A 27,590-nucleotide genomic window follows, 5' to 3' on the forward strand; every position below is an offset into this window, starting at 1 on the left:
GGGTAACAGGAAAGCCTTATTAGAGGAGCTATGTTCTGAAGGAGGGTGGGGGCTGTCTCAGATGGAGACTGCAATATGAGTAAGCATGGAGGATGTTTCAGATATAGCAACTCATCTGTTCCTCACACCTGGTACATGTAAGTACTGAGGATGGATGGGAAAACTCTGGGTACCAGGAGACTTTTTTGGGAACCAGGACTCTACTTTCTTTCTTCTGCATGGGATTTAGTATTTCCATTAAAAATAAACACATACATACAAATTCAAGTATCTTTTAGAGTGGGTTTTATTAGTCCAAGGACAAACTAACTTTTGAACCTGTTCTTTTCATTTGCTGTTAACTTTCGGTGTCAGAAATGTGTTCCCTCAAAGTGGTCTTTTTTTCTGCCCTGGCCTCAGACCTCCTGTTGGAATATCCCAGAGTATCTTCAGTGATCACAAGTGAAAGTTTTTGGTTGGTCTTAATGTTGGGAAGAAGGGGGGATAGAAAATAAACATAAGACTTGTCTTAGCTCTGAAGTCAGGATTATTTTTCTAGAATTAATATTAGGCTGATTTTTTTGAGACTTTTTTTCTCTTTCTGTAATTTTTAATTTTTGTGGATACATAGTAGGTGTATATATTTATGGGGTACATGAGGTATCTTGATACAGGCATGCATGTGTAATAATCACATCATGGAAAATGGGGTATTCATCCCCTCAAGCATTTAACCTTTGTGTTTGAAACCATCCAATTATTCTCTTAGTTATTTTAAAATGTATAGTTATTTTGACTAGAGTCACCCTGTTGTGCTATCAATTTTTAAGAGACTCATAAAATACTGGTGGAATGTTTAATATGCATGAATTGAGAAGGACCACTTCTTTTCTACAGGAAAGAGAATCCCGAGAACATCTCCGTTTAGGGTTGTTGGGCCTTCCTGCCCCTAAGAATGATTTTGAAATTGTTCTACCAGAAAATGCTGAGAAGGAGCTGGAAGAACATGAAATAGATGATACTTACATTGAAGATGCTGCTGATGTGGATGCTCGAAAGCAGGTGGGTAACTACTGAAAGAAGCGTGAGTTTGGCTGAATGTGTCAGTAGGCTGGAAGAATGAAGAATAGCCATTAAATGTCTCAAGATCTCTACCTAGTCCTTTTTAATATTGAAAAAACTTCTAAAGTAAATAACTTATGTCATTAATAATGTATCCTCACATAATTAATATACTCACAATATTTTGATGGACATTCTTAAAAATATATATATGGAAATTTAAATACATTCTGTCAAATTCATTATGCTTCTCTAAAATACACATAGGTAGTCTTTTAGACATTGCTTCAATCTAGCAAAGAAAAGATGTTATTGGTTAGTCTTAAAAACAAATACATCTTGGTTCCTGGGTGGTGCGATGTACGAGCCTGTAGTCTCAGCTGCTCGAGAGGCTGAGGTGGGAGGATTCTTTGGGCCCAGGAGTTTGAATACAGTCCGGGGAACATAGTAAGACCTCTATCTAAACTGGAGTTGGAAATTTAGATAGAGTGTGTCAAAATAATATTAGTAACACTTTGTACTAATATATCTTATACGTAATTACTTTCTCATTTGCACGTAACAGCACAGTGATACAAATAGGATCGGTATTACAGGTTGAACATTGCTAATCCAAAAATCCAACACCTGAAATACTCCAAAATTCAAAACTTTTTGAGTGCCGACATCATGCTCAAAAGAAATGCTCATTGAAGCTTTTTGGATTAGAGTTAGTATAATGCAGATGTTCCAGAATCTGAAAAAATCAGAAATCCAAGATACTCTGGGCCCAGATATTTCTAGTAAGGAATACTCAACAAGCTCAGATGAATTGAGGTCTCATGGTCTCAACTTTCTCAGGTCTCATGGTGGGTAAGTGGTGAATCCTAAACTAGAACTGATATTTTATGACCCCTTTCAGTAAGTCTTGCTGCAGTCCATTGCTGGATGATTTTAGGGACCTTGAATCTCGGGGGATTGGAGTGAGAATGACATCAGTGGAAATAATATTTTAGAGGGGACCCATGTAAATGTGCTTTTCAGTGGGGAACAGAGGATGATACTTTTTGTGTTTAGTTCTCAGCTACTTTGAGTTACATTTACTCCTTCAGAAATGGCATGAAATTTTAATGTGTTATCCCACATTATTCATAAGAATCAGGAAACAATACATTTTTTGGCTGGCTTTTTGAGTTAAAAGTCAGTAATTTTGGAGTGAAAGGGAAGAAAGAGTTTTGTCGTGGGAGTCTCTTTGGAGTTTAGGTTTTCCTTTTAGATGAGAAAAGTTTGTTACGTGATATGGATCCATGCAAGTTTGGAGAATGCTCTAGTAGACATTGGAAGCTCTTAGTTTCTATTATAATGAGAGTGAATAGACTGATTCATTTCTGTTGCCTTAGCATTGCCTTTCTACAAACTTAAACCGATTTCTAAACTTTAGCTATTGAACACACATGATCTTACATACCAAAGTGTTTTTAGCTTTACTGAGAGATATCAAATATGCTATAGCTGCAATAAAGGATATAAAAATCATTTTTTAGGCCATACGAGATGCAGAGCGTGTAAAGGAAATGAAACGAATGCATAAAGCTGTCCAGAAAGATCTGCCAAGACCATCAGAAGTAAGTGTTAGAATTTCTGGTTTAGGAAGTTTTAAGTTTCTTTTTATATGATTGCTGCGTTTTACATCATTCATAAAGACTGTAAAACAAAATTTCATCTACTTTCTGGAATATAGCAAAGTAGTTCTCAAATCCAATCTTTAAAATGTTTCAGTAGTACCAGAAAGAATTTAGAAGGAAAAAAATGGAAATTGCTTTTGAAAATGTAAAACCGCTGTTTAATTCATGCTGTAACAGGTAATAACATTAATATATTATAGTGATATGTTTGGTAATTGTATTTGTTTTAAAATTTTAGGTAAATGAAACTATTCTAAGACCCTTAAATGTAGAACCGCCTTTAACAGATTTACAGAAAAGTGAAGAACTAATCAAAAAAGAAATGATCACAATGCTTCATTATGACCTTCTACATCACCCTTATGAACCATCTGGAAATAAAAAAGGCAAAACTGTAGGGTTTGGTACCAATAATTCAGAGCACATTACCTATCTGGAACATAATCCTTATGAAAAGTTCTCCAAAGAAGAGCTGAAAAAGGTATGATTGAGCTGGAATATTTCTTCTTGAGATTTAGGTAGTTGTTAGGTGCTGTGTATCATGGACAAATAATGAACTTATTTTTCCCTGTTGGTATTCATAAACAACTGAAATGTATGTTTAGGAGATGCATGTTTAGATTAAGTGTTATGAAAAGGACATGCTTTAAATACCTCCATCCCCCGTGTTCAGTGTGATAGACCTTTAGCAAATAAACACCGCCAGGGTGTTTTTGGTTCATGGGTATTAATGGCTTCGTTGACAGTTGTTACAGTTGCCGTTTTCTGTATTCAGCTTTGCTATCTCTGAATAAAAATTAGATGCCTTTAGTACTTAAACATCACTTATTTAGAATAATATGAAGAGGTGAGAGAGACTAATATAAAAATGTTTATAGATTAAACCTTTTACCTATTGAAAGGAAGGAAGTATTTTTTTTACTGAATATATTCCCCTCACATGATTTCCCCCTACTCTTTTGGATAAGGACATGAAGAAATGATTTCTTGTATGAAGTCTGTATCTGGTCTTTTCTTCTATATGCATTTTATTCCTTCTGTTTTGACAGAGCAAACAACTGTGATTGTAAATAGAAATCTCCATAATTGTATAAGAAGATACAGTGGGTCTCATAGTTGGAAGCAGAGTGGTCATTAGTCATTAGGTTAAAAGTCTTTTTTTCTTTAGCCTTCAGCCCTGAGGAGCAGTGATAGACCTATGGATTTGGAATGAGCTGCTGTATACTTAGGATAAAACAAACAAGATTCTTACAAACTCTCCTGTCTTCTCTCCTGCATTCTTCCTCTTTCTTCGCTTTTCACAATTTCTTACTTTGTGTTTTCTTTATTGCATAAGTAATACATATTTATTATAGGATTTTTAGAAAATAGAGAAAGGAAGGAGGGTTTCGATTTATATTTCAACAACTGGTCCCTGATTTCAGAATAACTGAGTCACTCATTTTTTAGTAAGTGCAGTAGGGAAACTAACATCTGTTGAGTTGCCTACTCTGTCGAGCACATTTAATCATTGAACTGGGATTGAGAATCAGGCTACGAAATTGATACTTGCACAGTTTCCTCTTTTTAAAGTGAAAATATGAGGGGAAGAGGAATTTAGGAAATAAATTTTCCTAAATTGTATGTATGGAAACCTAAAACAAGGATCACATTGTTGCTTTTGGAGATTCTGTAGAGGGTAAACCCTAACACAATTTTTGAAAAATAATAATTCTAAGTATTGGTTTGTAATTGTTTGAAACAAAGTAGCTTAAATATTCTCTCATATGTTATCTGTGTATATCTCTCTTTGTTCCAAAAAGAATTTGAAGCAGCTATTTAGTTAGCAGATTATTTATGGATAGTTTAAAGATAACTTAGCCATATTCTCTCGTAATGATTATAAGATCTGAACTTGTAAATTTTTACTGTGTGCAGTTTCAGAGTGAAATAGCATTTCTCTTTTAATAAACTGTCAGATTTTCTTTTTCTTTAATATACTTTAAGATATGTTAAAATTGATTTGTTTCCATTATTTCCCTTAAGGTATTAAGTGTCCATTTTTTCTTCTATAGAGATGATTTTCCATTTCTTTTGTTAAAATTTTTTGTTTATCAATCATTTCTCTTGATTTTGTAGATTTTGATGTGTTTATTTTCATTATTACCGGAAAGATTGAAAGCCTTCTGTAAGGCACAGAAGGTGGTTCCCAGTTTTTCATAAGCCATGAAGCAAAGGGCTGGGAAAAAATTCATATGCTTATGGAATTCTGTGTGTCTGGCATTGGGCTAGGCTCTATAGTATATTGTTCACTTAATCCTAATAACAAACACATCTGATCTAAGGTCAGCATCATCATTGCTTGGGAAGCTGTTTTTCAGCTTTCCAGGCTGAAAAAGCCCTGAGAAATGGGCTCAGATAAATTAAGCAAGCTCAAAGAGCTGCTTCAATGGTAAAGCTGTGATCTGAACCCAGGCCTGTCCAGCTTTCCCTCTCATTCTGTCATTTTACACTATTTTCTTTAGTAGTGAACTAAACTGGTTTATGATCTATCATCTAATTCGTGCCCCAGTCTCATTATCTGGCAATGTCAGGGCATTCCTTCAGGATGAGAAAAATGCCATGTGACAAAAAGATGCCTAGCTCCCCTTTACCATCACGTGAGGTCCTGCACACACGGTGGAGTGGGAGAGTGGAAGGGGCACACCCAGTGGTGCCATTTGTATTCTGCCTTATCTGCTACTAACGATGTGGTCTTAACAAGTGGTTGAATCTCTATGAGCCTTAGTTTCATTAGCTTTTTTTTTTTTTTTGAGACTGAGTCTCACTCTGTTGCACAGGCTGGGGTGCAGTGGCACGATCCCAGCTCACTGCAGCCTCCACCTCCTGGGTTCAAGGGATTCTTGTGCCTCAGCCTCCTGAGTAGCTAGGATTACAGGCATGTGCCACCACGTCCTACGAATTTTTATATTTTTAGTAGACACGAGGTTTTGCTGTGTTAACCAGGCTAGTCTTGAACTCCTGGCCTCGTTATCCGCCCACCTCAGCCTCCCGAAGTGCTGGGATTATAGGAGGGAGCCACCGTGCCTGGCCAAATTTCATTAGCTTTTAAATGAGGTTAATATTGGCTAATTTGTAAGGTGATTGTGATCTTTGGATATAATGTAGGTAAAACTTTTAAACCTAGTTTCTCACACACATAATAGGTACCTGAGAAATGATAGCTGCTGTTATAGTGAGTGAAAACAAAGGATGTTTATACTTTTGAGGAAACATGGATGCTTGATTTTTAAAAAGCAGTCTGCATTGACTCAAAGGCTTCTTAAGCTATTTTTCCTAGGTATTGTTATCCACCCTTCCAAAAAACAACCAGCCACATCTTGGCTTTGACTCAAGGCATGAGGGAAAAAATTAGTCTTCTAAAGCTCTCTGGATATGGCAAGTGTCTGTAGTACTTAAACTTATTGAAATTATTATTGTAAACAGGCCCAGGATGTTTTGGTGCAGGAGATGGAAGTGGTTAAACAAGGAATGAGCCATGGAGAGCTCTCAAGTGAAGCTTATAACCAGGTGTGGGAAGAATGCTACAGTCAAGTTTTATATCTTCCTGGGCAGAGCCGCTACACACGGGCCAATCTGGCTAGTAAAAAGGACAGAATTGAATCACTTGAAAAGAGGCTCGAGGTTGGTATCCTTTTAAAATTTTAATTTTAAATGTACTTTGATTGAGATAATGAACTAAATAATGCCACTGAAGACAATCTTAGAAAAATACACCTGAGGTGCTTATTGCCTTTTTAGTTCTTGGAGAAAACTATACTTAAGTGTTGGATCTTCTTGGCCTTGTTCATTGTTTTTTTTTTTTGTTTGTTTTGTTTTTGTTTTTTTTTTAAAGAATTGTTGGCCTTCATGACTAAAGAGTGCCCTGCAAGTTGACCAGAGGTCAATCAGAACCTTTAGATGTGGGAGCAAGGAGCCAAGAAGCCAATACTAGTCACTCAGAACAGGCAGGTGATTGCTAGCATAGCCTGTTTTCTCTAAAGAGGAATCTCAGCAGTAACGAGGAGTTTTCTTTTTATAGCAAAGAGAGTACATTTACAAAACTTAAATACAATTCTGTTCATCCTTGGATTACTGTGAGTTTGAGTTAGGGAGGGCAGAGCTGGATTATCTAGATAGTGGCTTCCATGATTTTTCATGTCTGTGAAAATGTTGAAAACATACTAGATGCAGTTTCAGGACATGTGGTTTCTTAATATAGTTTGCATATTTTGAATTCCAGAATCTGTGTAGGCATTTTGCCAATGGCATGTAAATTGTGGTTCACAGACCACCAGGCTGCCTTGTGCATTCTTTTTTTTTTTTTTGAGACCTAGTCTCAGTCTGTTGCCAGGCTGCAGTGCAGTGGTGCAATCTTGGCTCACTCCAACCTCTACCTCCTGGTTTCAAGCGATTCTCCTGCCTCAGCCTCCCTAGTAGCTGGGACTACAGGCACGCCCCACCACGCCCAGTTAATTTTTGTATTTTTAGTAGAGACAGGGTTTCACCATGTTGGCCAGGATGGTCTTGATCTCTTGACCTCGTGATCCACCCACCTCAGCCTCCCAAAGTGCTGGGATTACAGGCGTGAGCCACCATGCCCGGCTATGCCTTGTGCATTTTTAATGGTAATCTTTAGGGGCATTTCTAAGGCCAAGGTGGGGTGGGAGAGAAGGGGTACTTCAGGCAGTCATATACAGAAAATCGTCTTGGTTTCCTCTTTTATGTGATTACCAGTTTCTCTTTACAAAAAGTGCATTTGAAAATATTTTTATTTAGGGTTAAAGCCAGAAATAGTAAAATCACTTGGGGTGGTTGGGGCTGTATGGGGCTGAGGAAATGAGCAGGAAAAAGCAGTATCTTTTAATTTGAGTTATTCTGAGTTTTAATTTAACCATTAAGATCACATATATATAGGTAGCTGATGGTTAATGCCTGTGAACCTCTTTTTTTCTCAGTGAGAAATGACTGGTTCTGAAGTAATTCTCATCTTGGGTAAAATCTTAGTTCAGTGCTGCTAATTATTTGTATTACCAACTTCCAGCAGGGTGTGCTGTTGCTCTGTGTTGTGGTTCAGTGTTAAAGCCAGGGAAAATAGAACATCAGTGGTTAAATTGTAAGTTACATTTTTTTGTTGTGTAGGCTTCATTTCTTATAAATGGTAGTTAGCAGTGTAATTGTGATCTAAGGTCAGCATCATCATTGATTGAAAAGCTATTTGGAAAGCTTCTTTGTATTATTTATATATAAATACTTAGGTTTCTTACTTAGTATGAAAATCTTCTCATTTGAGGTGGGTAAACTCTTTTTGCCACAAATGGCAAGAACATTTTGTGCTTTTTTAAATGGTAGAAAATTTTTTTCTCCCTAAATCTCATTTACTTTGTTGAGGTACTAACTTTCATGACAGCAAATAAATGTGTCACACAGTGAGTGGTGCCATAAAGTACAGTAATTTTTATTTCTGTGTTGAATTGGTCTTATGAATTTTAAAGGGAAAAATACAGAAAGAACCACTCCTGTTCTTTTGGAGATTTATTTGGGTCGTTTATGAGCAACCATTAAAAACATGTGGTTCTCTTTGTTCAGTTCAGTACCAGGAACTGAAATCTTCCGTTGAACTATTTTTGTTGAAGGATTGGTGATTTTGGAGAATATTCATAAAGCAGTCTGAAGTCATTTTTCTTTTCTTGACTCTTGGATAACTTACTTTATTGTTTACCCAGCTAGTTACTTTTAAAGAATACTTAATCAAGTCCTTTAATTTGGTAAACTGTGCTTATTTCAAATGAAAGTTCATGAAATCTTTTAAAAAAAGAAAAGCAGCTCAAAGACTTGAATAAACAAACCCCCATTTTATTTGTATCCATCGCTAATTCAGAACTAGGTTTCTTTTAGCTTGTTTTAGTTTTTGAAGACACAGTTCTATTGGTTTGAAATACATAAATATTTTATTTCAATTGTGGTAATTCTTTCATTTCAGTTGATTGCTAAATTATAAACATTATTCAAAGTTTGTTGTGGGGAAGGAACTCCAGTTATATTGTATAAACTAAATGCTATACTTAAATTATCCTTTCCACTCTTAGGTTCAGGAGATAAGCCCTTCTCTGTAAGCACTGTATGCCATGGCTGCCAGTGTGTTTGATTTTTGCTGCCATGAACTTTGGAACCGTGAATCTAAATTATGGCCCTATCACTGCCTATCAAGCAAGATGAAGTCCAGCTTTGTCGTGGCTGGTGTCTCCTGAATGGATTAAAAAAAAAAATGCCCTGAGGTTTATATTGGAGGTAGTCTTTGAGCCATTCATTACTCATGATTAATATTTGAAACTTAGCACTTAAGTGAAAATCCTTAAGATACTCATTTAAAACTAATAGAACCATCTCAGGTTTTATGTAGAATGTGGTAGAGGATGTGTGTGTGCAAGGAGTTTGTTAACTAAATAGAATCAGAATGTAGTTACAGTTCAGAAATAAGTGGAAAAGACTTCTGAATTGTAACCAAGTCCGTGTATTTTATTCTGCTTTGGAGGCAGAATTGAGTTTAGAACCTTGCCAGACTTTTGTGTGTAAAATAAGACAGCAAGAGCAAACACAGCAATGACAGTTAATATAAGGAAAGGAAAAGTTATGAGAGCATACCATGCTGAGTCCATTTTTACATGGTGGCAAAAAGCCCAGTGTATTTTAATAGCTTTAAAGACACTAAGATACATTGTAGGGGAGTAAAGTGATTGCTATTTATAGTGGTATCCCAAATTAATAAGAAAAACTTTATTTCTTTTCAGTGTCATGTTTTTTTAAGAGGGCGGGATGGCTATAATTCAGTGTAGGAAACATTTTCACAAATGGTTAAAAATAAAAGAGCTTTAGTACTTTTATTTATTCACACATTCGGTAATTATTACTGCCTATCTACCACGTACTGGATACTGTTCTAGGTCCTGGGGATAACAGCAAGGAACAAGGCAGACAAGTTCTATGTGTTTGTGGGCTTCAGTTACCTGGAAAATGCTTAATGTGTGGAGAACCTCGTTTTCTGATGATGCCAGATAAATGAGTCATTACTGTATTTGGGAAGTGCAAATAGAATTTTAAGTGTTCTAATTTGTTTCTACTTTAAGTGGAAATAGGAAATCATCTGAAGACATAATTATTTTGAGTGAAATAATTTCCAGTGGGTGCAAAAGTGAAATGAGAAGTCTGAATTTAGGCATGCCGTTAAATTTAATAGTATTTGAAATAGTATCTAAACTGCTGTGTTGAGGAAGTTTGGCTGAAAAGTGGATTTTGTCATGTTAGCTGTAAAAATGGAAAGGCTTTCCTTAGAGATAGAAAGTAGGTCCAGAAGTAATACTACTTCTCCCTGTAATTTACTGGCACAGTCAACTGTAGTCAAGAAATATTATATAACATTGACTTCTTAGAAGTAAAGTAACTTAAAGAACACAGATAACACACTTAAAATCCTTCTCAGTGTACTTGTAGCTCTTATGAGGACCCCTGACTTGTCTGAAGGTTATATTTCTGCAAAATTGGCTGCACAGTAGATCTCATTTTCTCAGTGATTTTCATTATAAAGTCAGATATTTTTACACAGGAAAAAATTTCCTTAATACTTTAAAGAGGGAAAACTTAGGGCAAGGATTTAGTTAGTAGACAGTTCTGGGTAGAGTGCTATATGTTGTCAGATATCAGCAGGTTTATGCTTATGTTGCCTTGTGTAGAGGTGGGGGAAGTGACTTGTGGTACAGGAGAGGAATTCACAGTACTTTGGAATACTCTCTCTTTCCCAAATTCTGTTCTTTGCTATGACCCTTACAGGCACTGACAGATTTCGTAGTTGTCTCTGGTAAGAACTTTATGAGCTGGAACAGACATCCTGATACAACCAGGTTGCTTCTGTTATACCTCAACATGAATTGAATTTGTTTTATGCAGTTTACGTGTTTCACTTCTTAATGTATGCAGATGTACAGTGCTCTTGTATTGCTTTGTTCATGTATTACTGTCCTTATAAAGGTTTTTAGTAAGGTTTTGCCTTCCTGGTTAGCATGCTTTTCAGGGATGCAATCTGATGGTTGCTAACTCATAGATGCAAACAATAATTACTTCCTTGGACCTGCATCTCATCAGAGTAGAGAAGGTTCACTGATAAAAATGCTGGTAATTGGTGTAGAGATTAAAGGAGAATCACTCATAGACTCCTGTTGTTTGCAAATGTTTTGGTGATTGAACCACATCTTGACTATTATATGGGATCATATTGCTGATTGATGGACTGGGAAGTGGAGCTCCCATTGACTGCCTGTTTATTTTGGGTATCCTTAAACCTGTTTTTCCAGTGGTATAAGGTTATATTCTGGGCCCCCAAGCAAGAGTTTCAGTGAGGGGTGCTCTTAATGTTTCTGAACCTCACTGTAACGGACTTTTACTGAAGACAGTATTGGAGACCCAAGGATAATGTGTTTATTTTGGAATTACTTAAGCTTAGTAACCTTAACAAACTTCTTGAGCTTGAAAGTAACAGTTACACTTTCATAAGTCCCATACAGCTCCCTTTTGTAATGACCCGAGGAAACACTTATGGTTCCACTGATTCATCTCCTGGGGACCATCAGTTTTCCATTGGTCTCTGGCCAGTCTTTTTTAGACAGTTTCTCTTCTATGCATTTAAAAAAATAACATTTCTAGGCATCTTTCTATAAATAATACCTGTGCTTTGTAGAAGTTTTAAAAGAAGTAGAAAACATAAGAAAAGGAACCTACTATCCAGACATAATCACCTTAAACATTGTGGTGTATATATGCACCCTGCCCCCCCCCCCCCCCATACTCCCATATATCTTTTTTTTTTTTTTTAATGTTTGGATGAAGGTGTTTAAAACTAAACTGGGATCATATTCTACATTTTTCATTTAATAGTTGTAAATATGATTAAACACTAGTTATATTCCACCCTACTTCTAAAAAGGTGGTAAGTGGAACCTTTTTTTCTGTATAATTTTTTTGAGAGATATTTGTTTTCTTATAGTTTTATAGCTTGTTAATAAAAGAATTTAGAATTTTAAAATACAAACTGAAGAAAGTAAAAGCTTTTCTCAGGTGTCAAAATTCTTATAAGTGGGTACATGTAGGTGAGAGTCTAAATCAGGGTAAGAATGATGGGCAGAATTGCTAATTAAGGTCTTATTTCTTGTTTACATGTGTCTAGAATAATTTATTTTTCGGGGAGCTGTCTGGTGAAATTTAAGCCATTCATTTCCACAGCTTAAATTTTTTCAGGCATGTTTGCATTTCAGGGGGCTGAGCCAAGGAGGGGGACATTCAGTTTATCAGCAGTGGTGTGACCAGTGTATTGGACTTTCAAGTAGGGCACAACTGCATGGCATCATCCCCTGGTGGCTGTGGCCTAGGGCAAGCCACAAAGCCACTCGGTGATGATGCCAGCAGTTGTGCCCTACTTAACCTCTCTGGGTCTCACATTTCCTTATCTGTAAAATTGGGTGAGTAATAGTTTTTTTTTTTTTTTTTTTGAGATGGAATTTTGCTCCTGTTGCCCAGGCTGAGTGCGATGGCACGATCTTGGCTCGCTGCAACCTCTGCCTCCAGGGTTCAAGCAATTCTCTTGCCTCAGCCTCCCAAGTAGCTGAGATTACAGGTGCCTGCCACCACGCTCGGCTAATTTTTGTATTTTAGTAGAGACGGGTTTCACCATGGGTCAGGCTGGTCTTGAACTCCTGACCTCAAGTGATCCACCCAGCTTGGCCTCCCAAAGTGCTGGGATTACAGGTGTGAGCCACCGTGCCCAGCCGAGTAATTGTTTTTATTTGATGGAAGCATGAGTTTGAGATAAGATAAGATTAAATGAGATACTGTATGATTAGCAAATAGCAGGTTTTAGTAAATGGGAATTCTCCTCCCATGTCTCTTCAAGTCTATAACACCCTTAGAGTTACCTAAATTGGATTATACTTGGTTTGATCCTATGAGGTATTAGGAGCTAACCTCACTTTAAACAATCGGGTGGCTAAGTTTTTATATTCTGTAAATTTTGAGGAATGTCTGAAATTTGAGACATGGGCTGATTTTAGGAGAGAGATTGTTGTACTGAGTGTAGCTTAAAACTCAGATTTTGGTTAGCGTAAATAGATTTTACATCATTGTGGATTTTAATCTAACATTTCATGTATACATTTTGGTGTGTTGAAATAGTTGACATATTTGTAAATTTTAACGTCTCATTATATTTCACTACATTGATGTTTCATGGTTTGTGGTGTATGGTCTTGAGAAAGTAGCCTTTAGAGTAGATACAATATTGAATTTGACTTTTAAAAAATCTTGTAAGAATTTTCAAATGTACCCCAGAGTATACTGGTATAATGAATCCTCATGTATTCTCACCCAGCTATGACAGTCATCAATCATAGCCACTCTTGTTTCCCCTGTTATCCCCCCTTCCGCTATTATTTTGAAGCAAATTTTAGATACCGTATTATGAAATAGAATTACGGTGCGTGAAATTTGTCAGCTTGGCCTTCCTACCGATTTGTATGTGGATATATTCTTAATTTCCTGCTTTGAATTGAAGTTTACCCTTTCATATTTGATCAAGTCAGCTTTAATTATATCAAGTGTCGGTCTACTTTAAATTCCTATCAGTGATAGTGAACTTCATTTCATTTAAGACTATTAGAAATTTTTTGTCAGTACATATTTAAAGCACAGTGTGGTGGCTTCTAAAGTAAGGTGTCCATCAGGGCAGTTGCTAGTGCTTGTTTTAAAAAATTAATTTAGAAATCTGACTGGTTAAATCTGAGTCTGATTTTCCCTTTTTCTTTGAATTTTAGGAAATAAAGTTTTATACTGTCTTGTACCTCAGTGTTGTTTCTGTGTGTGGATGGGTGTTGGGAGGAGCTGGGCTGATTTAAGCTAGTCCTGTCCCTGTATGCATGTACATTTCATGCTTGAGGTTTATTGGCTTGAAAAAGACCAGAAACTGTAGGTTAGGATTTTTCCTCTTTTAAAGCATATTGAGCAGTCATAGATTGAGCATTTTACAAAGCATGCAGATACCCTCCTTCGTGTTTTAATAATCAAATGACAGGCGTAAGATAACTAAGTTCAACTTGAATATTAAAAGCTGTAGTCCATTTCTTCTTTATACGTTTAATGACTATATAGTTATTTGGCTAAATTAATTTTTTTCTGTGCTTAAGTTAATTTTTGTACAATTTATGTCCATATTTGCTTGGAACCTTAGCGCAATATTTGAGCCAGAAGACTTACAAAGCCTGAGCTAAATGAAATAAAATTGTTGGCATTAAATGAAAGCTAACAACTTTGAAGTTTTAAAATCTCTGATGGTTTGAGAATAAGAAATGACTCCATTGGATGAGGTGAGGTAATTCCAAGATACAGGGTACTGATAATACTAAACGTACCTTGATGACTAATTAAGCAGTTTCTGAGTATAGGTATTATGCTGTAAAACCAAACTGGAAATGGACTATCCATGGAGCATAGTGTATAGCTGAGTTATCAATGAAAATGTTAATTCGTATGATTAATTTTTAAAAAGCATTATATGTATTAATTTGAAATTCTTTGCTGTTAAGGTTTTGGAATGTGTGTTTGAATCCAAATGTGATTGGAGTATGTAATAATGGGTATTCTTAGAACATGCTGAATTGTTTTACTTTTTTGGAGACAGGGTCTTTCTCTGTTGACCAGGCTGGAGTGCAGTGGCGCGATCATGGCTCACTGCTGCCTCCAACCTCTCAGGCTTGGGTGATTCCCGCCTCAGTCTCCCAAGTAGCTGGAACCACAGGCATGTGCCACTATGTCTGGCTAATTTTTGTATTTTTTGAGAGACAGTGTTTCACTCTGTTGTCCAGGTTGGTCTCGAACTCCTGGGCTCAAGCGATCCACCTGCCTTGGCCTCCCAAAGTGCTAGGATTACAGGTGTGAACCACTGTTGCCTGGCTGAACATGTTAAATTATAGAAGAAGGAACTTGAATGTAACTTGATGGATTTAGTTGTTCATATCTTATTGGAAATGAGGACTCTTTGGTAGATATAGTTGAGAAAACAACTGATACCTAGCTTGTGTAATGACTCTGGCTGAAACAGAGTTTGACATCCTAATTGCCTGTTAGAATCATTTGGGAGTTTTTAAGGACACAAAGATCTGAGGCCATTTAAATCAGAGTCTCTGGAGTTAGGGCACTGGTGCTGGTAGATTTTAAAAACTCCACTGGCAATTCTGAAGTTTAGCTGTGGTTGAAAACCACTGGCGTAAAAAGACATACTCCAGAAATATTTGAAGTGGAAGAGAGTGAGTACAAATTATTGTCTTCTTTCCTTGATGGTGTTGTAAAATTTATGTGGTGGAAGTTTTGTCTTTTTTTTTTTTTTTTAAACTCTAACTCCATCCCACTACCGCCTTTCTAGAACTTAGAAAGTACTGCTTTTGATTTCTGGGGAAAAGTATTTTTGCATTTTGTATCCAGAAGAATTGAAGATGAGGAATTTTTTTTTCTCCTGTGGAGGTAATGTTTCTACTCCTTGTATACCTTATTTTTATAATATCCTTACTGAGATATAAATTACATACCATAAAGTTAAGACAATTTAAAGTGTATAGTTCAGTGGCTTTTAGTAAATTGACATAGTTGTGCAACCATTATTGGAACATTTACATCACCTCAGAAAGAGATTCTGTATCAGCAGTTACTCCTCATTCCCCCCAACCTGCTCACCCCTAGGAAACCATTAATCTACCTTTTGTATCAATAGATTTGCCTATTTTGGATATTTCACATAAGTGGAATCATGTAATATGTGGTCTTTTGTGACGGGCTTCTTTTATTTAACATAATGTTTTCAAAGTTCATCCATGTGGTAGTATATATTAGTATTTCTTTTTATGGCTGAGTACCATTCCATTGTGTGGATAATACCAAATTTTATTTATCCATTTATCAGTTGATGGATATTTGGGTTGCTTCTACTTTTACCTATTATGAATAATGTTGCTATGAACATTCGTGTACAGGTTTTCGTGTGGACATGTTTTCATTTCTCTTGGGAAATACTGGGAGTGGAATTACTTAGATACTTCCTTCACCTCATTTGAACTTCAGGGTTAGAAAATCTTCCCATAGAGTTGGGAAGCACCACGAGTCCATGTTCTAACGCTATTTTTACACTGTAGGACAGAGGTCCAGTGTGTGTTGTTTGGTCTTGTGGTCCACAAGGGGCAAACTCCTCACTTAAAAGAAGGACCAGCTGTTTTTCCTTGCTGTGTTTCCAGGAAAGGGTCCACATAGACTTATATTGAAGTTGGAATTTTAATGAAGCTTTTAAAGCCTCATCCTTTTACTCCCTTAGTTGTTAGGGAAAAGAGCAAAATGTTTGAACTCTTAGTATCTGGAAAATAATAATGGTAATCAGACCTGACATTTGTTGACTGCTTATTCTGTGCCAGGCACTGGATAGCTGAGGCTTTTTATGTCTATGATCTTATTTAAGCTTCATAACAACTTGTAGCAATGACTGCCATTTTACTGATGGAGAAATGGAGACACATAGGTTAAATAACTTGCATCAGCTCAAAACAGCTGGGCGGCAATGCTGGGTTGTAAGAGTGACTCACTCTTAACCCCACTGTACTGTGCTGCCTGCCTTCAACCAGTATATCCTAACTCCCTTAGGAGACATATAATCACTGCCATGGAACTTGGTTTGATTTATCAGAGGTTCATTTATAAAGGACATTAACAGTTTTCATGAATTTATTGTTCAAGTAAATTGCAGAGGAATAAAAGCTTAACTTTTATAAAAATCTGAAGAAATGAATGGTTTTAAAGGAGCTTCTTCATTTAAATTAATTTTAGATCCATCTCATGTTTGTAAGGCACATACACGCAGTGTTACTCCCCTGCCTCCACCTCCCATGGGCTTGACTTAGACTTTTTTTTTTTTTTTTTTTGAGATGGAATCTTGCTCTGTTGCTCAGGCTGGAGTGCAGTCGCCTGATCTTGGCTCATTGCAACCTCCGCCTCCTGCGTGTAAGTGATTCTCCTGTCTCAGCCTCCCGAGTAGCTGGGACTACAGGTGTGCACCACCATGCCTGGCTAAATTTTGTATTTTTAGTAGAGATGGGGGTTTTGTCATGTTGGCCAGGCTGGTCTCGAACTCCTGACCTCAGGTGATCTGCCCACCGTGGCCTTCCAAAGTGCTGGGATTACAGTTGTGAGCCACTGCACCTGGCCATATTTTTAAAAGTTCTATTTTAATTGACAAATAATAATTGCATATGTTTATGGAGTAAGATGTGATTTTTTCCATACACATATGTGAAGTGATTAAATCAGCTAATTAACATATTAATCCCCTCAAATACATACCACTTCTTTGTGGAGAGAACATTTAAAATCCTTTTTTTTTTTTTTTTTTGCTATGGAGTCTTGCTGTGTTGTCCAGGCTGGAGTGCAGTGGTGTGATCTAGGTTCACTGCAACTTCTGCCTCCTGGGTTCAAGCGATTCTCCCACCTCAGCCTCTGGAGTAGCTGGGACTACAGGCGTGTGCCACCTTGCCTAGCTAATTTTTGTATTTTTAATAGAGATGGCGTTTCACCATCTTGGCAAGGCTGGTCGTGAACTCCTAACCTCAAGTGATCCATCCACCTTAGCCTCCCAAAGTGTTGGGATTACAGGTGTGAGCCACCATGCCCAGCCTAAAAATCCCTTCTTTTAGCTATTTTGAAATAAACATGATTCTGTGATTACCATGCTATGTAATAGATCACCAGAACCTATTCTTCCGTCTAACTGAAACTTTGTACCTTTGACCAACATCTCCCCTTTCCCTATCTACCCTTTACCCCAGTATCCTCTGGTAGCCACCATTGTACTCTCTACTTCTATGAGATTAACATTTCTAGATTCCATATACAAGTTACATCATATGGTATTTAGCTTTCTGTGCCTGGCTTATCATAGTTAGCAGAATGTCCTCTATGTCCATCTGTTGTTGCAAATAACAGGATTTCCTGTTTTTTAAAGACTGAATAGTATTCCGTTGTATGTGTATACCGTATTTTAAAAATCCGTATCTTGGCTGTTGTGGATAATGCTGTAAAGAACGTGGAAGTGCAGACATCTCTTTGACATACTGATTTCAATTCCTTTGGATATGTATACCCAGAAGTGGAATGGCTGGATTGAATGATAATTCTGTTTTCAGTTTTTTGAGGAACCTCCATACTGTTTTCCATAATGGCTGTACTAATTTGCAATACCACCAACAGTGAACAGGGGTTCCCTTTTCTCCACATCCCTTGCCAACACATACTGTTTTTCATTTTTTTAAATAACCAGTCTAACAGGTGTAAGGTAATACCTTATTGTGGTTTTGATTTGCATTTCTCTGATGATTAGAGATGTTAAGCATTTTTTTCATGTACCTGTTGACCACTTGTATGTCGTCTTTTGAGAAATGTCTATTCAGGTCCTTTCCCCATTTTAAAAATAGGGTTACTTGTTTTTTATTGAGTAGTTTGAATTTTTTTGTTTGTTTGTATATTTTGAATATTAACCCCTTATCCAGGCCGGGAGTGGTGGCCCACACCTGTAATCCCAGCACTTTGTAAGGTCTTGTTCTTTTTTTTTTTTTTTTGAGACGGAGCCTCCCTGTGTTGCCAGGGTGGAGTGCAGTGGTGCGATCTGGGCTCACTGCAACCTCTGCCTCCTGGGTTCAAGCTATTCTGCTGCCTCAGCCTCCCGAGTAGCTGGGACTACAGGCGCCCACTACCATGCCCGACTAATTTTTATATTTTTAGTACAGACGGGATTTCACTGTGTTGGCCAGAATGGTATTGATCTCTTGATCTCATGATAGACCCACCTCGGCCTCCCAAAGTGCTGGGATTACAGGTATGAGCCGCCATGCCTGGCCTACTCTATGCCTTTTGACTGGGGAATGTAATCCATTTACAGAGTAATTATTGATAGGTGAGGACTTAACCAGTGCCAATTGTTTTCTGTTTATAGATCCTTTGTTCTATTCCTCCTCTCTTGCTTGTGTGTGTGTGTATGTTGTGTGTGTGTGTGTGTGTGTGTGTGTGTGTGTGTCTTAATGGCTTTCTGTAGTGGTATGCTTTGGATTTTATCTTTTTATCTCTTGTCTGTCTGTTACAGACTTTTGCTTTGTGGTTAACTTGAGGCTTACATAAAACAGCTTATATAACAGGGTATTTTAAGTTGATAACAACTTAATTTTAATTGCTTACACAAACTATACACTTTTACACCCCTTTCTCCCATATTTTGTGTTTCTGATGTTATACTTAAAATTTTTATATAATATTTATTCCCTTAACAAATTGTTGCACTTCAGTTGTTAATAGTTTTGCCTTTTAACCTTTATACTAGAGATATAATTGATTTACTCACTGCCATTAGAGTATTAGAATGTTTGGATATGACAATGTATATACCATGCCCTGGCCTGGATAAGGGGTTAATATCCAAAATATACAAAAAAAGTTTTATACTTTAATAAATTTTCATGTTATTAATTAGTGTTCTCTTCCTTCAGCTTGAAGAACTCCTTTTAGCATTTCCTGTAAGGCAGGTCTAGTGGTGATAAAGTTAGCTTCTGATTGAAAACGTCTTTATCATCCATTTGGTTTTGAAATACAGGGTTGCTGGGTATAGTATTCTTGGTTGGCAGTTTTTTCTCTCTCTTTCTTCTCTTTCTTTTTCTTTCTTCTCTCTCCTCTCCTCTCCTGCCCTGTCCTGTCCTGTCCCTGTCTCTCTTTCTTTTCTTTTCCTTCCTTCCTTCTTTTCTTTTCTTTTCCTTCCTTCCTTTTCTTTTCTTTTCTTTTTTTTCTATTTTTAAATATATCATCCCACTCCCTTCTGGCCTGAAAGGTTTCTGCTGAGAAATTATCTGATAGTCTTATGGAGGTTCCTTTATACATGGTGATATGCTTTTTTCTTGCAGTTTTCAATACTCTGCCATTAGTTTTTGACATTTTAATTGTGATGTGTCTTGGTGGGTCTCTTTGAATTTATCTTATTTGGTGTCTTTTGGGCTTCCTGGATCTAGCTTTCCATTTCCTTCCCCAGCCTTGGGAATTTTTCTGCCATTATTTATTTGAATATGTTAGTTGTTCTTTTCTCCTTCTGGCACATGATAATGCATAAGTTGTTCTCCATGATGGTGTCCCATAAGTCTCTTAAGTCACTCTTTTTCATTATTTTTTCTTTTTGCTCCTGAGATTAGATGGTTTCCAGTGACCTGTCTTGTAGTTTACTGATCCTTTCATCTGCTTGATCTAGTCTGCTGTCAAACCCCTATATTGAATTTTTCAGTTCAGTTTTGGTATTTTTCAGATCTATGTTTTCTCATTGATACTTTTTAATATTTTCTGTCTCTTTGTGGAAGTTCTTAGTTTGTTCTTGCATTGCTCTCTTGACCTCGGTGAGCATCTTTGTGACCATTATTTGGAATTTCCTGTTGGGTAAATCATATATCTCCAGTTCACTTGAGTTGGTTTCTGTTGATTTATTTTGTTGCTTTTTTTTTTTTTTTGGAATATATTTTCCTATTTCTTAATTGTTCTTGACTCTCTCTGTGTTGGTTTCTGTGCATTACATGAGACAACTGCCTCTCTCAGTCTTCTTAGCCTTGTGTAGCAGAAGGATCTCACCAATCCATCCAGCTAGAGATTTTAAGATACCTTTTAAATCTTTGTATTTGTTCAGACTGTTGTCTCTATTCTTGGTGCCATATTCCATTAGTACCCTGTGATCAGTAAGGCAGAAGCCAGATGCATAGATGTAGCTGGGAAGGTTGAGGTGTTGGGTATGTGTCCTAGTTCCTTCTGTCATCATGTTGAAGTCAAGTGCTTGATTCTTCCACTCTTTCTACACTAAGCCGTCTCTGTGGCAAATGCCTATGCTTGTGTTGTGGCTGCACTCTACGATCCTGGGGAGATATCTGCTGGAAGTGGGCTTGTAGTATGTCCACCTCTGTTTTCTGTGGTTTAGGGAGATTCAGGAATGCAAAGCCCTGTCACTTCCAGAGCTTAGGTTGTGAAGGGTACAGTCCCTTGTCTGTGTGGAGCTATAAAAGTGTGGCACTCAGTCTGTGGACAAACTCCTTTTAGGAAGAATGAGTAGGCCTGGAATTATCAGTGGGATGTGCTGGGGGAAAGGCTCAGGATATGCCAAGTTCCTGCTCAGGCTGCCTGAGGGGTACTGTTTGTCTCCCCCATTAGCTCTCTGATGCAAGTTAGAGGCCAGGCTGTCAAGTAGCGACTGGAAGAGTATGCAGTTATAAACCCTTTTTGGAGAGAAAATGAGAGCTGCATGTTCCAGACTCTTTTCTTCACTGCTCCCAGGGAGTGTAGCCCTAGAAAGTATTTGCACACCTGTTTAAAACCACCTCCTTGTTTTTTTGATCTAGAGAGACATGCATATGCCTAGTCTCTTCCATTACCACATCTAGGAGATTTAGGATATAGTCCTTTGGGTGGATGCTGTACAAATTGAGGCATTTGATGTGTGGACAAACTCCTTCTAGGAGGAATTGGTAGGCCTAAAGTTACTGCTGGGGCAGGCCAGGGGGAAAGGCTTGGAAAGTGTCCAGCTGCTGCTTAGGCTGCCAGAAGGCTACTTTTGCACTGTCCCATTAACTCCCCCATGCAAGTTAAAAGCCAGGCTGTCGAGTAGCCACTGGTAGACTGTGCCATGAGCCCCTTCCAGGGAGAAATGTGGAGCTTCACATTCTTAGCTGCTTCTCTGCACTGCCCCCAAAGGGTGCAGTCCCTGAAAGTACTTGCATGCTTAATTAAAAGTATCTCTTTTGTTCTAGGGATTTAGTGATCTAGGAAGACTTGCACTAGATCCCTCAGCTCCCAGAGCCAGGAGATTTAGGATGCAGGCCCTTGGATGGAAATTATAAAAGTTGGGGTCTTGATGTGTGAACAGACTCCCAGAAATAAATTTTTGGGATATAGATGATGAAGGTGGCTTGCAGCTAGTCCCAAAATAAATACGTTGAATGATAGCAGAAGTCATTTTCAGAAAGTAGACATTAGTTTTTCCCATACTGTGACATTCAAGCCCTCTTTGAAGTTCAATCATGGGTCAAATTATTATAAATAGATTATAGATTATTTAGGACTCACCTATAAAACCCTTTAGGTGCAAGATAAATCCTTCTTAAGCTTGATATTTTGTTACAGTAATTGAGCTATAAGGAGTTCTAGTGTATTTTTGCTTTGAGACACATACATGAACGCATGGTACCTTTTTAGCCCTGTTATTTAATAGCCTGCTTTTCTCATGTATGCTGATGTGATCTTCCCCTGCTCTCCAGATAAACAGGGGTCACATGACGACAGAAGCCAAGAGGGCTGCAAAGATGGAAAAGAAGATGAAAATTTTGCTTGGGGGTTACCAGTCTCGTGCTATGGGGCTCATGAAACAGTTGAATGACTTATGGGACCAAATTGAACAGGCTCACTTGGAGTTACGCACTTTTGAAGAACTCAAGAAACATGAAGATTCTGCTATTCCCCGGAGGCTAGAGGTAATGTTATATATTGAACTGTTGCTTAAAAAGAGTGCTGCAAAGAATTATCAGGGCTGTCCTCTTTTACTTCTCCTATGTAGACTGTCTCTGAAGTTGGTACTGTAAGGCTTTTAAAAATGAGAGCCTAAAGTGTTTGACTTTCTAATCTAGAATTGCCTCTGTGTAGATGGATAGACCAGGCAAGTTGTAGATACAAAGGCCTTCCCTTACTCATTTTCTGTTTCCAATATGTAGATACACTGTGAAATGGAATACTTAGCCCTTGTAATTTGTCCCCTTGAAACTTAATTGCATCCCATTCATGTAGCTCAGTGAGGGGAAACTAAACCAGTATCTTTTTGTTTTATACCTTATGTTGCTGGGAACATAGCTAGTCCTTCCAAACCATCAAATTCCTATGACCAGGTTTGGATTGAATTTATCTCCCAAATGTGCATAATAGCTCCTGTCCAGCTAAAGGGCAGTCAGGGCTTCTTGAAGTGCATTTGTGGGTATTGATAAGACAGTAGTGGTTTGTTTATTTGAAGTAGCAGCAGGATTTCATATGACCAAATCAAAGAATGGCTGTGATACTGGTTTTATAGCAAAAGTATTTGATATGTTTGTTTCTCTTTGAGAAATATTTAACTCTTAAGAATCATGATTTAACTCAGCTGGTTTTTAAGATAATAAAGTACTGTAGATTTTTTTCAGTATAGTTACATCTAAAATAATTACTTAATTTTTTTTCTTTAAGTGTCTAAAAGAAGACGTTCAGCGACAACAAGAAAGAGAAAAGGAACTTCAACATAGATATGCTGATTTGCTGCTGGAGAAAGAGACTTTAAAGTCAAAATTCTGAAGTACAGTTTATATTCTGTCACAGGATTAATTAATTGCCGGTTTTCATACTCTAGAAGGCTGAAACTGATGTTTATCTTCATTGACAAATTTACCCACCATCTGTGGTTTTTCAGTTGTTTATTTTAAATGATATCGATCTTACACATTCTGTGTATAAAGACCTTAACTCCACAGGACGGACATTTTAGAGTTTAAATTATTAAGGCTATCATTCTTTTAGTAATGTCATATTTGCAAACTTTTTTAGTTTTGGCCTTTAATTTAAAAAGCCTAATTTTAAAGTGCTGCCTGTGAGTAACTCTTGAATAAAAACAAAATATAAAAAATTGAGAATGTAGCCTTTTGTTTGAAGTAATTAGATACTTAAGAGTGCCCGCAAACCAGCAGCTATGTACTCTGTGTCATATTTAATGAGTAACTCTTGGGTAATCAAAATGGTGATGCAGTATCTTAAACACTTAAGAGGCAGTTCTTTGTGGCTTTGTTAGTTTCAGCAAAGAGTGGTCATTTCTGTATACACTGACAAGTTAGATTAACTTTTTAGTACCTCAAATTTTTTTTTTTTTAATATCACTTTAAAGAAGGTCTCTTGTCTGCCAGCTACTTAAATAATTTATGGGTCAGGGCTTAAAAGATTTAACTTCCTTGCCCCATTATTTTCTTATAAGTATTTTTTGACAAAGGCATTTTAAAAGTTAATTTCAAGAAGGCCATCAAACTTAAAGCTCTATGTTTAGCGTAAGAAGTCAGTTACATCAGTGTAGAATTTGGGGAATGGATAGAGGTGGAGATATTTAATTTTATATAATTCATATAAATTGATTTAGTTACAGTATCAGTTGGCTACAAGCTCATTATAGGCCAGCAATGTTTTGACATCACCAAAAACGTTTGCCCAGTCTTAGAATACTAGGGACTATAGGAAGGGAAGGGATTCATTCATTCATTCGATATTGAATGTATACCCTGTGCCAGAGTCTTAGAGAGAGAACAACAAACAAAATAGGCCTAGTTCTTGTTTAGTAGAGCTTATAGTCTTTTGAGAATGACAGACAATTAAAATCCAAATGTTTATTTGGTGATTCTTATGTGTCAGACACTTAAGTGTTGGGAGATAAGCAGTTATTAAGACAGAGTTCTTGCTCTCATGGAGGTGACATTAGTGGGGAGGAGATACTAAGTATGTCCAGGGAAAGTATCAGACCATGAGTTTTAGATTCTGTGGAGGAAATTAAAGTAGGGTGATTATGAGATAGTGAATGAGTGGCTATTTTAGACTGGACAATCAAAGAGACCTCTTGGAAGGCAGCTATGCTCACCACTATACCACTGCACTATGCCGCACCGTACCACTATAAGCTGCACGGCCAAAGAGACCTCTTAAAGAAGTAACATTTAAGATAACATGTGATTGACATTTTAGAATGGGCTATCCTTGTGAGATTCAAGGAAAGAACATCCTAGGTGGAGTGAATAGCAAACATAAAGCCTCTTTTGTATGTTTGAGGAACAAAAAGGACAATGCGGCTTGAGTGTCAAGAATGGCATTTCTGTATATAAGACCTCGTTGTATAGAGCCACATAAATAAGGCTATAATAAGGAATTTGGATCTTACTTTAAATATGATAAGAATCGATGAGAAGATCTAAGCAAAGGAATGACATGATCAGATTTGGTTTTAGAAACATCACTATCTCCTTAGTGTGTAAAATCTCACCGGGCTGGAGATAGGGAAGCCAGTCCAATTAGGAGCCTGATGCAGTGATCCAGACAAAAAAATAATAGTGATTCTAACTAGAGTCCAGGTAATAGTAGTGGAGATATGTGGAGAGACATGATAGGTATATAGTCTTATCAGACGATAAATTGATATTTTCCTGGTGTGTAGTCACTTAATTCAAATACTTTTTTCAGTAAGTTCTGGGTTTTCTAGGAAAAACTTCAGTATCATCAGTAAATAATGATAGTGTTTCTTCTGATAGTTTTATTTCACTTTTATTGCATGTTTTGTTATCTGAAATGTTTAGGACAATGTTAACAATAATGATGTTAGACATTTTTTTTTTCTTATTTTAATGGGAATGTCCATAGTTTTAAGTTTGCTGTTGGGAGTTAGATAGTCTTTATCTGAAAGACAGTGTCTCTCTTTTAGTTTTTAAAGAGTTTGAATTAGAAATGGCTCTGGAACTTTAAACAATATACCATTTGGGCATCTATTAAAGCATTCATATAATTGTTCTCATTTGATGTTTTGATGAGGTATATTAATAGATTTTCCCACATTAAATCATCTTTGCACTCTTGGAATCAGGTAGATTAATTTTTAAAAGAAATTTTAAAGGATTTATAGTTTATTTGCATTTTTTGTAGACGAATTATATGGATTTAAAAGTTGATCTAATATTAATAAAGGCTCACTTTGTTTTCAAAATTTGAAGTAATTCACATACTTACAGCCTAAAAAAATCGGCAGGAATTACAAAATTTCAAAACTGGCGCATTGTAAACTGCATATGCATTTGCCAGGTAGTGGTGCCACTTGAAATGGTGAACAGACACACTGTTATCCTTTGTCAGTATCCTGTAAAGCTCAGGATTCTTTACCAGCACCATACAGTGATTTTGGTGACTATTTTAACATTCACACTGAGGCCAGGGGTGGTGAGTCATGCCTGTAATCCTAGCACTTTGGGAGGCCAAGGTGGGAGGATCATTTGAGCTCAGGAGTTCAAGATTAGCCTGGGTAACATAGTGAGACCCTGTCTCTATTAAAAAATAATAATAAAAATAACATTCACATTGGTATTGTTCACTAAGGTATTGGTTGTTAAGGCATTCATTAAGGTATTGTTAAAACTTGTGTTAAGCATGTTAAAGTCTCAGTAACTTTGGGATAGAAATAAAATGTGATAAAAAGCTGAAAGAAACCACCACAAGGGAGAGTCCTTTTTGAAATATTAGAGACATAATGCTGTCTAATAAAAAACGACATCAAAGAAAAACTACACTACAGTGACTGCAGACTTAATGTTGGCCAACCATGCATCCTCCCTAGAAATGCATTTGAATTTGATTTACTAATCTTTTATTTAGGAAATTTACATTTTTACATTAGTGAGATTGGTCTTTTGGGCTATTGTACTTTTTTTTTTTTTGAGATGGAGCCTTGCTCTCTCACCCAGGCTGGAGTGCAGTGGTGCAATCTTGGCGCACTGCAACCTCTGCTTCCTGGGCTCAAGTGATTCTCTGCCTCAGCCTTCCAAGTAGCTGGGACTACAGGCATGTGCCACCGCACCTGGCTAATTTTTGTATTTTTAGTAGAGATGGGGTTTCGCTATGTTGGCCAGGCTGGTCTTGAATTCCTGACCTCAGGTGATCCACCTAGCTCGGCCTCCCAAAGTGCTAGAATTACAGGTGTGAGCCACCATGCCCAGCCTGGTTATTGTATTTTGATATTGGGATTTTGCTAGCTCTCTAAAGTAAATAGGATAACTGTATATCTTTTTCTGTGCATTAAGCAGTTATAACATGGGAATGATTTGTTCATGAAAGGTTGAAAGTCTGTACTTATAGAACTTTTGAGTTCACAGTGCTTTCTGGAAATAATTTCTTTATAACTGTCAGTTTCTTTTGTGACTATTATGTTATCTATTTTTAAATTTAAGCAACTTTAAATTAAAAAATTGTTTTAAAATATATTCTTCCTTTTATGTTTATTTAGTAAATTTAGGTAATGTATACTTTTTAAGAAATATTTTTATTTTGTTCAAATTTAAACATCTGTTGTTAGCAGAAAATTCTAATAGCAATTTCTTTTCTATTAACTTTGCCATTTCTAAGTTCTAGGAAATTTACCTTCTCTTAATTCTACCACTTTTTACTTGACTAGACTTGTTAAGGATATACATTTTCTGTTCAGAAAACTAGTGTTTTTATTGGCTTATCTATTGTGATTTTGTTTTAAAATATGTTAATTTCTCAATTTAGGCTTATTATTTTGTTTTCTGTAGTTTTTTGACTTTTTGAGACTGATGCTTATTTTTTGCTTGTATACAAATGAATGTGTTGAAGACTTTTGAACTGTCCTTTAAGTTCAAATATGTTCACATCCCAGCCATTTTGATATGCAGTAGTCTTGTTTTCTAAGTAGTTTATCATTGTGTTTTAAATTTCTGGTTCAATAATTAAGTTTTTCAAAATATCTGTATGGTTGGCTTAAATTTTTTTTTTTTTTTGCTAGTTGTGGGATTTTTACCTTGTGGGAAAAAAATGTGGTTTATGTAGTTTCTGTTTATTGAGGTTTGGGGGCCTAGCATCTTTAAAAAGTGTTCTATGGATGTTATAAATGAAGATTTATTTAGTTTATATAGGACAGAGGTGAATGTGTATTCATTCAATTTATTCAAA

The 27,590-nt window shown here is 36.8% G+C and overlaps 1 protein-coding gene across 2 annotated transcripts in view; it reads left to right on the top strand.

Moving 5' to 3' along the window:
- The window catches only part of CDC5L (cell division cycle 5 like), a 62,982-nt gene extending 35,598 nt beyond the window's left edge, over positions 1-27,384 (top strand). Inside the window, exons 11-17 of one of the 2 annotated variants that reach the window (XR_010158026.1) lie at positions 877-1,041; positions 2,565-2,645; positions 2,944-3,186; positions 6,171-6,368; positions 8,813-9,014; positions 22,124-22,336; positions 23,076-23,116. Coding sequence is in view for 1 of the 2 variants with exons in the window: in XM_016955627.4 (XP_016811116.1) it covers positions 877-1,041; positions 2,565-2,645; positions 2,944-3,186; positions 6,171-6,368; positions 22,124-22,336; positions 23,076-23,180 (1,005 nt within the window). In the remaining variant the exon portion in view is untranslated. Of the gene's footprint in view, positions 1-876; positions 1,042-2,564; positions 2,646-2,943; positions 3,187-6,170; positions 6,369-8,812; positions 9,015-22,123; positions 22,337-23,075 lie in introns of both variants that reach the window. The other variant, XM_016955627.4, reaches the window with a different exon arrangement.
- The last annotated feature ends 206 nt before the right edge of the window (positions 27,385-27,590 follow it).

The sequence above is a fragment of the Pan troglodytes genome, chromosome 5 (assembly GCF_028858775.2).
Source record: "Pan troglodytes isolate AG18354 chromosome 5, NHGRI_mPanTro3-v2.0_pri, whole genome shotgun sequence".
Taxonomy (NCBI): domain Eukaryota; kingdom Metazoa; phylum Chordata; class Mammalia; order Primates; family Hominidae; genus Pan; species Pan troglodytes.